This window comes from Rhinoderma darwinii, chromosome 5 (genome assembly GCF_050947455.1).
Source record: "Rhinoderma darwinii isolate aRhiDar2 chromosome 5, aRhiDar2.hap1, whole genome shotgun sequence".
Classification (NCBI taxonomy): domain Eukaryota; kingdom Metazoa; phylum Chordata; class Amphibia; order Anura; family Rhinodermatidae; genus Rhinoderma; species Rhinoderma darwinii.
Genome location: NC_134691.1, coordinates 284,762,601 through 284,777,773, shown reverse-complemented (window position 1 = coordinate 284,777,773; position 15,173 = coordinate 284,762,601). Strand labels below are relative to the sequence as shown.

General features: G+C 40.0%; 1 protein-coding gene across 3 annotated transcripts in view; it reads right to left on the bottom strand.

Annotated features, from left to right (window-relative positions):
- TBC1D5 (TBC1 domain family member 5) overlaps positions 1–15,173 on the bottom strand; it is a 475,979-nt gene that overhangs the window by 92,664 nt on the left and 368,142 nt on the right. For all 3 annotated transcript variants that reach the window (XM_075827228.1, XM_075827227.1, XM_075827229.1), the window contains 2 exons: positions 3,379–3,464; positions 2,432–2,721 (listed from right to left, as the gene is read on the bottom strand). In XM_075827228.1, the coding sequence (XP_075683343.1) occupies positions 2,432–2,721; positions 3,379–3,464 (376 nt within the window). The remainder of the gene's footprint in view (positions 1–2,431; positions 2,722–3,378; positions 3,465–15,173) is intronic.

Sequence of the window (15,173 nt, the reverse complement as noted above, 5' to 3'; positions counted from 1 at the left end):
TCAAGAAACCGCTAATTACTTCTATTGATGCTTCTATCTCTTGCTCCTATGTACAGAACATTCAGAATGTAGTCAAATACATTTGCACCAACTTCTTCCATATCTACCAAGGATACCTATATCCGCATACAATGCATTCAGACAATTCCACATTATTAATCTTTGGATATATGTGTAGTAAACAAACACAATGGCAGTTTTATAAAACTGACTGATAGGAAGAATAAATCCAGGCTGATTTATGCACACTCCGAGTGAGAGATAATAAGAATCCCCTCGCAGCTCATAACACTGGCTGTGCTTGGCTAGTCATGCACTATTCCCTGTAGACCATATAATCTGTGTGAATTCCTGCCTGGAAGGGATCAGTTAGCCACATGTACAGGAAACAAGTCTTAATCATTTGTTTAAATCTGCATATTAAACATAGAAGGAGCCTCCTCTACTTCTGTGGGGTAAGCACATTTTTCTCAATTTCAATAGTTGTTTTTTTAAGACAAATAAAATAAAAATATATCTACTCCATTTTCATAAAGGGTGTCTCTAGGCTAAGATTCTAAGATTGGGTTATTACAGAAAGACATTCAAGTTTCTCGTACACGATTCTTTCATAGAAACCGGTTGTTTATTGGTCTATGAAACAAATCGGCAATATCAATTTGGACACCAGTGCAAGAAAGTAAAATAGTGAAGTTCATATCTGATATAAAAGTGCTTCCTATAGCAGGAAACAAGGATGGATGCTGAAAATATGGCCTAAAGTAACTACAGCTATAGTAAAGTTATTCCTCACAGCTGTTATAGGACTGGGAAACTATAAAAACAGTAAACGCCTGGTATATAAAAAAAACAAAAACCATCTAAGCTTCAAAGAAATAGGCAGCACACCAAGAGAAAAGAGCTGGATGTACCAAACCTGACAGAACTATAATATAGCATAATGACTAGTAAACATCTGTCCTTGAGTTGAAAAAAATTATGCTTTGTCATGATGCGTGGATTATACCTGGCTATCTACAGGGGGGGGGGGTGTGGCGCTAGCCACAGGGGCGTGTGGCGCTAGCTACAGGGGAGGGTGTGGAGCTATGTATATGGGCACTTTGTGGGAACTGTGGCACTATCTACAGAGGGCACTGGCACTATCTACAGTGGGTGTGTGGCGCTAGCTACAGGGGCGTGTGGCGCTAGCTACAGGGGCGTGTGGCGCCAGCTACAGGGGCGTGTGGCGCCAGCTACAGGGGCGTGTGGCGCTAGCTACAAGGGCGTGTGGCGCTAGCTACAGGGGAGTGTGGTGCCAGCTACAGGGGGTGTGGCGCCAGCTACAGGGGGTGCGGCGCTATCTACATGGGGGTGTGGCGCTATGTATTTGGGCACTTTGGCACTATGTGGGAACTGTGGCACTATCTACAGTGGGCACTGGCACTATCTGCTGCATGTGGGCACTATCTACAGTGGGTGTGTGGCGCTAGCTACAGGGGGTGTGTGGTGCTAGCTACAGGGGCGTGTGGCGCTAGCTACAGGGGCGTGTGGCACTATCTACAGGGGGTGGTGTAGCGGTATGTATGTGGGCACTTTGGCACTATGTGGGAACTGTGGCACTATCTACAGTGGGCACTGGCACTATCTGCTGTATGTGGGCACTATCTACCGGGGGGGTGTGGCGCTAGCTACAGGGGGTGTGTGGCGCTAGCTACGGGGGGTGCGGCGCTATCTACCGTGGGGGGGGGGCGCTATGTATGTGGGTACTTTGGCACTTCATGGGAACTGTGGCACTATCTATAGTGGGCACTGGCACTATCTGCTGGAATCGACACTAAACGGCACTGAACAGCTTTTCCTATGTATTGGAATAGATTTAAACTGCAAAAGAGAAACATAGATAAAATGCAATAAAAAACAAGTTCAGTGGTGTCCATAGCCCTTAAGTATGGTGTATAACAAATCTGAACTATGGGCTCTCCTTCTACCTATAGCCAAATACACAATTCTTTTACACTGGGCCTTTACGGATTTCTTAATGATTCCACGTTGGCACAGAAAAGTTGCTGAAATACAAAGTTATTTGTTAGCACCCCACACAAATAATTCTCTGGAGACCCTGGTTCAGCTTTTCTAAGAAAACATCAAATGTAAACGACCCCTTCATACGTATGTTCATTTTTTGTCAAGAACTAATCTTTGCAATGTGATATCCCTCATCTGTGTGCAGGAACCCCTTTCCATTTTCTCCTGTATTACTCATATCACTTTGTGAACCTGCCTGGCACTGCACTTTGTACATTAATAATTTCTCTTGTTTTTCACTGATCTACCGTACTTCTTGCTGTATGTTTGTACTATGCGTGGATGTTTTAATTACATTTATTACCATGCCCTGTTTTTGTGCTATTCGCAAAGATCAATAAAGTGAGAGACAAATAAACAAGGTTACCTTTACTAAGTTGCACCGGCATGCTCTCCGACTTCATCATCCGCTGATTTTGTTGCATCTGCTGGGATGTTGAGGCCTGATATAAAGAAGGCTCCATGACTGTTTGAATTGGCATCGCTGCTGTAAAACTGGCACTTCCAGCATTATGGCTTATGTTGGTGTTTGGTGGTGATATCATAGGGTTCATAAATGCCCCAGCTGGGATGGTTGGTCCGATTAACTTCCGTCCAAAATTAAGTAAACTGCTGGACACTTTGTTTATATTGAGGGGGGTAGGTTTGGTGTTTGCGCTAGAATGAAAAAAGTGATAATCAGATTGTTATATTGAGTACATTGAAAAAATATTAATGATTGAAATGTATCAAATAAATATCTAAATTAAATAATATTAATTAAAAAGGGTTGTCTCAGGAGAGACATTGAAGATATATTGCTATAGGATATATCATCAATGTCCAGTCAGCGGGGGGGGGGGGGGGGGGTATGATTACTGTGACCCCCACAAACACTAAAACAAAGTGATAGAAGCGCTAGGAAAGGATTGTGCCACATCGTCTCCCGTTGGCCTTGCTCCACTTTCGACAAAGTCATAGTATAGTCAATGGCCAACCATGTGGCCTTTCAGAGAAAGCCAACCCAACAAGGTCAGTCCTGAGAAAACCCCTTTAATGTCTTAATAGAAGACCATATAAAAACGTAATTTGATATATTATTAATAGGACACTTCATGACATGCGTAGGTCTATATTAGATCAAGTTGACATCCAAAACACAAAAGTGTAACGATAACCAAATTTTTTTTTTCATCGGACATTATTTTGGCAAGATAATAAAATGACTAGTCTCCAATATAAGAATATATGTAGATTCTCACTATTATGGGTTCACGAAAAGTATAAATATCTTATTTTCCCAACATAAATTAGCCAACTGCTAGATATACTGACCGTGACCTGTTCATCAAATCAAGTCCACGTGCTCTATAGTAGTCTAAATTTTGATGGAACTGATAGCTCATTGGTCTTGGGTTTTTCTGTAAATTAAGAGAAAAAAAATGTAGCTCTGTTAATTATACTTTGAAGAATTTACATTATTAAGAAAATATTACAATTACATGTTCCAATGACTAATAGTACACAGTATGTACGTAATATGTATGAAGGATATATAGAAAAAAGAACTATACAGAGAAACCTCTACAAAAAAACGCCTTTGAGTAGACCACAACTGATCGAGATTTAACTAAGACGGATTTCCAATTCCCTTATAGTTTTTATACAACGGCCCTCTTATTTGAGAGGACCACCCTTCTAGAAAACTAATTTTAACCTACAACTTTGAATGGTCATCCTAAAGAGGTTTCACTTTGTATAAATGGTTTAAAGATCCGTTAGGTTCAACCTTCCGCAGAGCTAGCTATTCGGTACAGAGGTAGGCAAACACTTCAAGGGTGACTGTAGCTAGTTTTATTTCTAGTAGGGGGGAAAAAAATCCTTCCTGACCCCTCAAAGGGAGTCTGCTTAGTCCACGATTAGATAACCATACCTCAGGCTATAAGAATATATTGATCCAAATGAACTCTAACATTCATCATCCTCACCTTTGATGGGAATTACATCCATGTATCAAAAAAATATATTAAGTGTTGAAGATTAAAATACATTTCTACCAAATTATACTGTAAATTATAGTTGTAACATGAATGTTACTTCCATATCTCTGAAGAATTTAAGCTAGTAAAAGGTAGAATAAAATAAAAACAATAATCTAGATAGAACTTCTTAAATCAGTGAACTAAAAAAGTATATGTTAAAAAAAAACTCAGTACCAAAAGATCATACTCGCTGGAAAAAAAAATCTACAAAAGGATCTAAGTGAAATATCCAATTTAATAAAATATAGAATTTTTATTTAATGTGGTATTACCATCTTATAAAGTGATGACATTTTGTTAGAATATGCCATCACTATATGATCGGTAGGGGTTCGACCTCTGGGACCCCCACGATCCTGAGAATGCAGGGGCTGCCGTGTAGATTGAACACTGTGCCCCCTTCTAACTTTTCCCTGCACAGTGGCGCTCCCGGCCACGCAGGAAACTGCAGGCGGCCCCATTTCAATGGGGCAATGCTGTAGTTCCTTCGACAGCGGGTCGCCCGGGAGCCGCTGTGCAGAGAAAAACACTACACATTAAAAAAGATTTCCTCCCAAAACGAAAAAAAAATGGCCAAATATTACTCAAATTGATGGCAGCAGCTAAAGTTTGATAATTGGGTTTCTATTAATTACATAGTTATTCGCGTTTTGTTTATTCAGTTGCTGAAGCCACTATTGGTGACAACAGGAAGTGCAGCCATAATGTTTATCAAATATTTTTTATTCTCTTTTTCTTTTAGGATGGTAAATCATTGCTTTCTTATTGGTTCAATATGCTTACAAGTTGACTGCTGTCCATGTAGCAGTGTCTAGTACCACAGCGAACATGAATGGGGCTGAACCGTAATGGCAGACACAGCCGCAGGGGGAAGTCAGAACTCCACCGATCACACATTGTTAGTCTATATTAAAGACTGTTTGTACTAGAAGTTACAATAGGTCCAATTTGTCCCCAGCTGATATCCCAATAAGAGTGTGCGGTGCGTGCCACAGACGACTGCTTAGGTGTCAGCCCAAATGCCCTCATAAATACAGCAGCTGTGTGTGCCACTGTCTGAGAGAGCGGTGTTTTCACGTAAGGACGTCCTGATGTCCATACGTTTAGACAAGCCTTCTAGTTTCCAGCATTCAAGATGCAACATGTGTTTAATTTTTTGAATTGCAATTTGAAAAAATTAAAAAATAAGCCATATTTTGGGGTAAAATAAAAAAAAAATTAGTACTTTACAGACAAAATTGGTAAGCATGGAAGATCTACAGCGTGTGAATTCCAAAAACCGAACACATCAATATCTACAGTCTGCCTTGAATAGTGGCAGTTATGTGTTGTGAGCTTTACAGGGAATTTGGCTTATGGGATCGCCAGCTCTTGGGTAAGATGGTTGGCACAAAAGGGAAGTTCTCTCCAACACAAAGGGTCTCGTACAACTAGCCGCAGACAGTTTTTATTATCTTCTCATGCAATAAAGACAAAACACATCAAAAGTAAAGAAAAATAAATCTTAGGTTGTCTGGCCACTAAACTTATAGCGTTACCCACTATTAGACTCTAGGCCTACTGCCTAGCACCTCAAAACACACTTTTGTTCTTTACCAGAACTTCTGGACTCCCACAGGCTGGCAGTGCCGGTCTTCCCCAGGCTAGAAACCCTGTATGACTGAGCCACAGATTATTTAAGAGCCAACTCTGTTGGCTCCTAATGAACCTAATCAGTGAGGAGTGGGAGCCCGTCCTTCTCTCATCACTCCAGCAACCAGGCCCTATTACGGGTTTTTAACTCAACCAAACACAGAGAAAGTCCTTTTTTTTTCTGCTTCACATTATCTCTGGTTGCCTAAAATTTCACTTTCTTAACGCAAAGATGCCAGTTTGGTAGCTGCCCTGCTACAGAATTTATATGTATGAACAATGAAGTGGATGCTGATCTGAATTCACACAATGGGCCACATTTACAAAGCAGTTTATGTCAATTTTTGGCATAAACTGCGCCCAAACAAATTGACAACCGTGGCATGCAAAAAAAATTGTGGTAAAATGTGCAACTTTTCGTGTCACTCGCCAAATTTGGAAAATGACTAGAAAAGTGGCCAGGGTCTTCAAAGAGACATAGTTTAGGCCAACTTTATTAAGAAAAAAATATATATATTTTTTGCGTAAATCTACACCTGCTCATAGCAAGCATAGATTTGATTTTCTGATTGTCAGAGAGATCAAAATGTGCCAAGTGTATTAAAAAGGGATTCGCCTTTTAATAATTTTGATAAAAATCACTCCACCTCCCTTACTCTGATGGAAGTTAAGCCTGTCTTAGTAAATGTGGGCCATTGCCTCTGTAACAACACTGAAATTGAAGGGGGCATGTTGTCATTAGATCCATGTAGTAGTGCAGCCTCAAGCTTCGGAATTGTAATCTCATACCCAAGAATAGACTTAAGGGTTTTCACATTTTTAACGTACACTAACTGGGCTGTTCTTCCACGTAGGAGGTCTCCTTAATCAACCAGCCCCAGTCCCCTGAACTTACTCTCAGGCCAGCGCTGCGCATAGAACTCGCGAAACCCGTTAAATACATGCAAATCAGAGATCAATATTGTCAGATCTATTCTTTTTTTTATAAAGAGGACCTGTCACCTCTCCTGAAATGTCTCCTGAAACAATTGTATTCCCCATAAAATAACAATACTGGATAATCTTTTCTTATAACGCTACATTGTGCCGTTCCTCGGTTATTCCTTCCAGACGTTTATGAATAAATTTACAGCTGGGTGTTACCAATTGTGGGTGTGGTGCGTCCCTTCACGGATTGTCACTGTACAATCGGTGATAACAGAATGGGGGAGGGAGACACACTATTGACAAGGTGAATGGTAACACTCAGCTGTCAATTTATTCATAAATTTCTAGGAGCAATAATTAGTATTTACTAAAATAGACATGTTCAGAAGAAGTGACAGGTCCTCTATAAAACATCTCAGCCTTCTATAATCACTAACTGCAGTAACCAGACCCTCGTACATTTCTGCAGATTGTGATTTGACTTGATATTTCATATGACCAATGAATCAGAACATTGGGAGCAAATGACTCGATTATTATCCCTTTTGTCTATAAACATATCCCACTCATGGGGAATTCTTGCTCAGCACTGTATTCAGTTACTGTTTTGCCTACCCCCATGCCAGGCACCTTTGTGTAGAATGCAGCTATATGTATATGTTTGAATGTAAAGATGTACAGTAGTGTTAAAAACAAAAACAAATAGCAGTCCAACATCATTAACCTGATGGTTTTTGGTAGAAGTATTTCTACATAGCAAATAATTTACTTGTAAGTCTAGTAGAAAAAAAAACCCAGAGCCAACAATTAAAAAATGCGTGCCGCTCATTCTGAGGACTTGAATCATTCGTTGAAAGGGTCTTGTTCAAAATAGTAGAAGTGAGGATTTAAATTGGTGAAGTTATTCATTCTGTGGAATAACCGGTGTCAATTTTGGCCCCAATTTAATGTAGGAGGTTGGCAAATGTTGTTGGTTATAGAGCATTTCCTTCTGAAATACTGGGGAAAATGGGTCGTTCCAGACATTGTTCTGATGAAAAACTTACTTTGATTAAAAAGTTGATTGGAGAGGGAAAAACATATAGAGAAGTGCAGCAAATTATAGGCTGCTCAGCTAAAATTATCTCAAATGCCTTGAAGTGGCACTACTGTTCGAATGGATTGAAGAATAGCCAAAATGGCAAAGGCTCAGCCAATGATCACCTCCAGAAAGATCAAAGACGATCTGAAGTTACCAGTGAGTACTGCTACAATCAGAAGACGATTAAAGTATAACTATACCTTCAACAAACTTCGGACATGTCATAGTGACATGTTAGAAGCTTTGATCGGTGGGGGTCCGAGCACTGAGAAGCAGCAAAAGCGCTCGGGTGAGTGCTGAGCCGCTTAGTTTCTGATGGTCTTTTTTCGGAAAGCTGATGTAGCGGTGTATAGGCCCATAGAGTCCTACACTGCTACATCGGCTTCCCGAGTAAAGCCGATCAGAAACTAAGCGGCTCAGCGTTCTGCCACTTTGTTCTAGCAATCAGTGGGGTTCTCAGTGCTTGGACCCCCACCGCTCAAAATTTCTGATATGTCGCTATGACATGTCAGAAGTTTGTTGAAAGTTTAGTTACCCTTTAAGTGAAGTCAAGTTACCAACAAGAACCCCCCCCGCAAAATCGTATTGTTGAAAAAAAGACATGTCCTGAATAGTTTAAAATTTGCCAAGGAACACATTGAATGGCCCAAAGAGAAATTGCGCAAAATTTTGTGGACTAATGAAAGCAAAATTGTTCTTTTTGGGTCTAGTGGCTGCAGACAGTATGTCAGACGACCACGGTGCACTGAATTCAAGCCGCAATACACTGAGAAGACAGTAAAGCAAGGTGGTGTAAAAACTATGATATGGGAATGTTTCATATACCATGATGTTGGGCCTATATATCACATACAAGGGGTGGATCAGTTTGAATATATCAAAATACTTGGAGATCATGTTGCCCGATGCCGAAGAAGAAATGCCCTTGAAATGGGTGTTTCAACAAGACAATGATCCGAAACACACCAGCAAGTGAATAATCTCTTGGTTACAGACAAACAAGATTGAGGTAATGGCGTGGCCAGCCCGATCCCCTGCCCTCAATCCCATAGAGAACTTGTGGGGTGAAATAAAAAAATGCGGTTTATGAGGCAAAACCCAAAAAGGCAGAAGAAATGTGGAATGTCGTCCAGTCTTCCTGGACTGGAATACCTTTTCAGAGGTGCCAGAAGTTGGTCGATTCCAGGCAACACAGATAGCAAGCAGTTCTCAGAAACAACTGTTATGCCACTAAATATTAGTTCTGAAACATTTGTTCAGTTTATACATAACATTTTTGAGTTTTTCAAGAAAAATACTGGCACTGCTATTTTTTTGAACAGCCTAATATTTATTTTTCTTTACTTTCTGTAAAGGATTAACACAAACTGGATACATTTTGTTATTGTTCTGATTTGTAATTGAATGTTTAGTATTTCCAGTGCATTTGCATTTTGGCAAATAAAAGTTATTATAATGATTTTGCACTTTATTTGCTTTTTCAAATTCACTGCTATTTTTTTTTTTTTTTTAACACTACTGTATGTGTTGTATGTTGTTTTTTTCTGGACAACTTATATAAAAAATTGCAAAATAAAAAAAAATCATGAAAATTCTAACATGTTTAGAATTCAGAAACATTAGTAACATTTAATGTGGACTGTAAAATGATGATGTTTGAACATATAATAGGTTCAAGTCAACTAGTCTACAATGAACTCAAATGGTACATTACTAACGATAGTGCCCATAAAATATTGTACCAGCCGTAGCACCAACTGTAATTGCTAAGAAATTTTAACATAGTATTTTTACAATCATACCAGACATTGTGACAATAGTAATTTGTTGTGTAGAATATAATCTATTACTATGGAAAGACTGCACAGTTGTCGGGCGCTGCAGGGCACACAGTCTTTTCTAAAAACCAGTCCGTGGGTGTGCATCCTGCTTCTAAAAACCAAGGACACTGGCTAAAGGGCACGTCTGTGAATTTACGGATGGTTGGCAACACTGCAGGGCACCAAATAGTTTTTATTTTTAGTACTACAGTGTTTTGCACCTGCTGCTTAATGGGGTGTACCGACAGGTCTTTGGGTCCCTAGTTGTGCATGAGTTATGCCACTTACAATGAGACAAGCTGGGAGTCAAAAGAGATAATTGAAGCCTTAAGTAATCCAGTCCGCTGCCAGCTCCAATGTCCTGGGTATGGGCCATGAGGCAGGAGGGTGGCCATGGGCACCTAAAACTGACTAATTTGGAGAACTTTTCATTCAACCCTTGTGTATATTTTTGGCAAGGGTAGAAGGGGGGTAAAAGAGAAATCCAGAGTTTGCCCCAATGATAATTTATTTAGCACAGGACACATCAGTATTTTAATTGTTACCGGATTAAATTCAGGTAACAGAAATAAATCTATAAATACTCAGATAAATAAAGTAGGATTTCCTTGACACCTGGAAAATGGTGATATTTAATAACGGATGCCGTGCTGAAGAATGGCATATTAAAGGATATATTTATCTTCCACATCTAGCGTTTTACTTTTTGAGATATGAATTGCATAGCAAGTTAAACTTTAATAAAGCTGAACCTTTTAAGACATCAATCATGCATTCATTTTCAAGATCTACATATAATTAAGACAACCTGAGCGCTTGTAAGTAAATAACAACATTATTGACTGATTACAGATTAGAAGGTATTTGATATTACAAATGCAAATACAAAGAGTGACCACTAGATGGCAGACTTAGTCTTTGTCTTCTCATGATTCAAAAATGGGATTTGTTGGTGGGTCTCACTAGAATACATTCAGATTCAGAAATCGGCGTGAAAAATGTATTCAAAGTATACAAGGGAGAAGACAAATTTGTACACACATGCGCATATACAAAGCTCACAAGCTTTTTATGCTGCATCCACAAAAGTGTGTTGTACCAATTTGAAATATGCCATGCATTCCTTGTTGTGAGTAAGCGCAGTACCCATACATATAGGTTAATTGTTGACTAAATGATGTTTAGATAGAAGTAATCCCCATGGAGGCAGCAGGGTAAGCAGCTGCCATACACCTCTGACATCAATTATCTTGAGAAAAACATTCAAATTGTACATAAAAGGTTGGCGAAATAGTGTGTGGGTGGGGGAGGTTGTTACGGTTATCACTATTAGGCCAGAGCTACACCAGACTTTCGTCATCTGTGTAACAGGTTCAAAACTGGTATAAAAGGTTATGTGCGCCATATTTATCAGAGCGTTGCAGCATTGTGACACCATGGCTTGCCACAGGCAGAGACAATGGAGGAGATGTATCACAACTGGTAGTGCAAAGGAAAAGTGGATTAGTTGCCTATGGTTACAAACCAGATTCCACCTCTCATTTTTCAGAGTCCCTTTGGAAAATGAAAGCAGCAAGCTAATTGGTTGCCATGGTCAACTACTCCTTGTTTCCTATGCACCAAGCTTGATATATCTCTCCCACTATTATCAACGTCTAAAGTCAGACTTCAGTCTTATGTGCACAACTGTACTTGGAATCCGTATCACACAGTTGATTAATACGGTGTTAATGCATTTCAAATCAGGGCATCTTTGCTAATGGAAATTAATTAATAAGTGCGTTACTTTTAGATTATAAGAGCAATGGTCATGTTTTTTTTGTTCCACTGGACAACCCCATTAACATATACAATAGACCTTTACAAATCCAGAGTCCTGAAGTGTCTTCCCTTTAAAAAAAAAAAAAAAAGAAATCACCAGTGAATATAAGCCCTTCAGCTTGTCCTCTTCTATGAAGTAGTTAAAAGGTCTTTATAGTCGTGTTTTCATTATATCTTTTAAGACACAGCCAATATGGCCACAGTATTGCTCCCAAAGGAATTCTCACCCAGCTTTTCCTAAATCCTGAGAGGCAATTCTGCCTAGCTGTACAGCGATTCAGGAGCTGGAAATGTACAGTGAAGGAAATAAGTATTTGATCCCTTGCTGATTTTGTACGTTTGCCCACTGTCAAAGACATGAACAGTCTAGAATTTATAGGCTAGGTTAATTTTACCAGTGAGAGATAGATTATATAATTTAAAAAAAAGAAAATCACATTGTCAAAATTATATATATTTATTTGCATTGTGCACAGAGAAATAAGTATTTGATCCCCTACCAACCATTAAGAGTTCAGCCTCCTCCAGACCAGTTACACGCTCCAAATCAACTTGGTGCCTGCATTAAAGACACCTGTCTTACATGGTCACCTGTATAAAAGACTCCTGTCCACAGACTCAATCAGTCTGACTCTAACCTCTACAACATGGGCAAGACCAAAGAGCTTTCTAAGGATTTCAGGGACAAGATCATAGTCCTGCACAAGGCTGGAATGGGCTACAAAACCATAAGTAAGACGCTAGGTGAGAAGGAGACAACTGTTGGTGCAATAGTAAGAAAATGGAAGACATACAAAATGACTGTCAATCGACATCGATCTGGGGCTCCATGCAAAATCTCACCTGGTGGGGTATCCTTGATCCTGAGGAAGGTGAGAGCTCAGCCGAAAACTACACGGGGGAACTTGTTAATGATCTCAAGGCAGCTGGGACCACGGTCACCAAGAAAACCATTGGTAACACATTACGCTGTAATGGATTAAAATCCTGCAGTGCCCGCAAGGTCCCCCTGCTCAAGAAGGCACATGTACAGGCCCGTCTGAAGTTTGCAAATGAACATCTGGATGATTCTGAGAGTGATTGGGAGAAGGTGCTGTGGTCAGATGAGACTAAAATTTAGCTCTTTGGCATTAACTCAACTCGCCATGTTTGGAGGAAGAGAAATGCTGCCTATGACCCAAAGAACACCGTCCCCACTGTCAAGCATGGAGGTGGAAACATTATGTTTTGGGGGTGTTTTTCTGCTAAGGGCACAGGACTACTTCACCGCATCAATGGGAGAATGGATGGAGCCATGTACCGTCAAATCCTGAGTGACAACCTCCTTCCCTCCACCAGGACATTAAAAATGGCTCGTGGCTGGGTCTTCCAGCACGACAATGACCCAAAACATACAGCCAAGGCAAAAAAGGAGTGGCTCAAAAAGAAGCACATTAAGGTCATGGAGTGGCCTAGCCAGTCTCCAGACCTTAATCCCATCGAAAACTTATGGAGGGAGCTGAAGATCCGAGTTGCCAAGCGACAGCCTCGAAATCTTAATGATTTACAGATGATCTGCAAAGAGGAGTGGGCCAAAATTCCATCTAACATGTGTGCAAACCTCATCATCAACTACAAAAAACATCTGACTGCTGTGCTTGCCAATAAGGGTTTTGCCACCAAGTATTAAGTCTTGTTTGCCAAAGGGATCAAATACTTATTTCTCTGTGCACAATGCAAATAAATATATATAATTTTGACAATGTGATTTTCGTTTTTTGTTTTAAATATAATCTATCTCTCACTGGTAAAATGAACCTAGCCTAAAAATTCTAGACTGTTCATGTCTTTGACAGTGGGCAAACTTACAAAATCAGCAAGGGATCAAATACTTATTTCCTTCACTGTAACTAGTCAGATTTCCCATTCAGGCTTCTGGGAAAGCTGGAAGCAGTAACAGCCGCCATATTGGTTGTCACCCAGTTAAAACGACTGATTCGGAAGAAGACGACTCAAGGCTTTATATTTCTGTTGCTGCTGAGACAATGTCACTATTTGACTTCATAAACTTGTTACGCTGCCTGAAGGAACTGGCAGGATACCTGGATATATCTGTGTATGAACAAGCAAACCGTACAATAACCGGAGAATGAATGAAGAAGAGACTTTGGCTACAGACAGCCTGGCACACTTCCAGGCCATAGATATTTCTCTCTTCTATATTAATAATAAGCGGGCAGCTCTTAATGGAGACAAAACTGTTAGTATCAATTTCTGCAAACTGGAATAAAAAAAGAAAGAAGAAGACAAGGCGGCGGTGTTTTCTAAAACCACAAAGTCTCAGCTCTCAGTATTAAGCGTCTTGTTATCGAAAACAATGAGCAGATAGATCATATGGTGCACATGTGTTTTCAAAGGATTGACAAGCAATTCAGGACTAGAAACACAGATCTGCCATCTAAGTGCTCACATCCATTATTAGGAATAATGATCCTACCTGAATATATGAATAAGATGCAAGTATTACTTCAGCAGGGCAATTTACATTCCTGTGAGGTTTGCTGGTATTAAAATGAGCTGTTTACAGTACGGGGAGATTAAAAAGTGCACTTGAAATGCAATTTTGAAGGTATAATGGGAATGTGAGAACAAAATTGAAGAATTATTTCTTGGAAATTTAAGAGACAGAAGAGTCCCATGTTTTGAGTGCCATCGATCTGACAGTAGGACTTCGGTGTTAACCCTTCTGTAAATTAACGTTCTGTCACTACTAGTAATTGGGCAGCCCAGGAATCACAATGGCTCCAAAATTGTCAAGAGTAGAGTTTTTATAGTACTTTGAACATTGTGCGCCAAACATATTGGGAGTCATGTATGAAAAATATTGTTCCCATGTTAAATTTGGAAACGGAAAAAAAAGAATGATTTGTCTCTGCCATGTGGCATATAAAACACAAGTGTATGAGGAATAGGTCACGGGAGTCACATAACTTTTCCTCCAACCAGCTTGAATAAGCCTAATATGAAAGTTACAGGACTTCTCCCTGTAACTAAATACACAGAGCTAAATATTGGCAAAAATAAACTGTCACTTCCTGGCAGCGGTGGTGACGTGCCGCCCACAGTGACATCATAGCGGATACCAGGGACTGGCTACTGGAGTCACATGTCCAATACAACACATCATCGCTGCGGGGGACCATGGAACCATACTGTGTGTATTTTATATAATATAAAGTGTACTGACAGCTTGCAAAGAGAGCTGTGTTTGGAGTCAGGGATACATTGAAGCCTGGCAACTTTTTCGGAATATGTTCACACGCAGCAGATTAGTTGCAGAGATTTCTAAGACTGAAAATCAGTTCCATACATCTAAATGGGATTGCTTCTGCAGCATTGATCAGATGAATGTTACAGTCGCAGATATTTCTGCAACAAATCTGCCATATGCGAATTTACCCTTAGGCGGAGTTCACACGTTGCGGATTTGTTGCAGATTTTACTCTGCAATGCAAAAGGGTGAGGGTCAGAGTCAAAGCCGCAACATGTAAACTTATAGTGCCTATCATGTGAGTAGCTACAACCAATCCCATATATACAAAGAGAAATATACGGTCATTCCAGGACGCTCCACAGATTCACTGTAAAAATGAGTTTGTGCAATATTCACAAAGTAAAATGAATATTCCATTGTCCATCAATGGGATTTCAACAGGATTAGCCGACAATCTAAAGTATGTGGACAGCCCGGCAGTCACCTGCCCATAGATGTCCACGGGATGAACGATCCATGTTCCCCCGGTAGATATACCGCTGACAGAGGCAGTG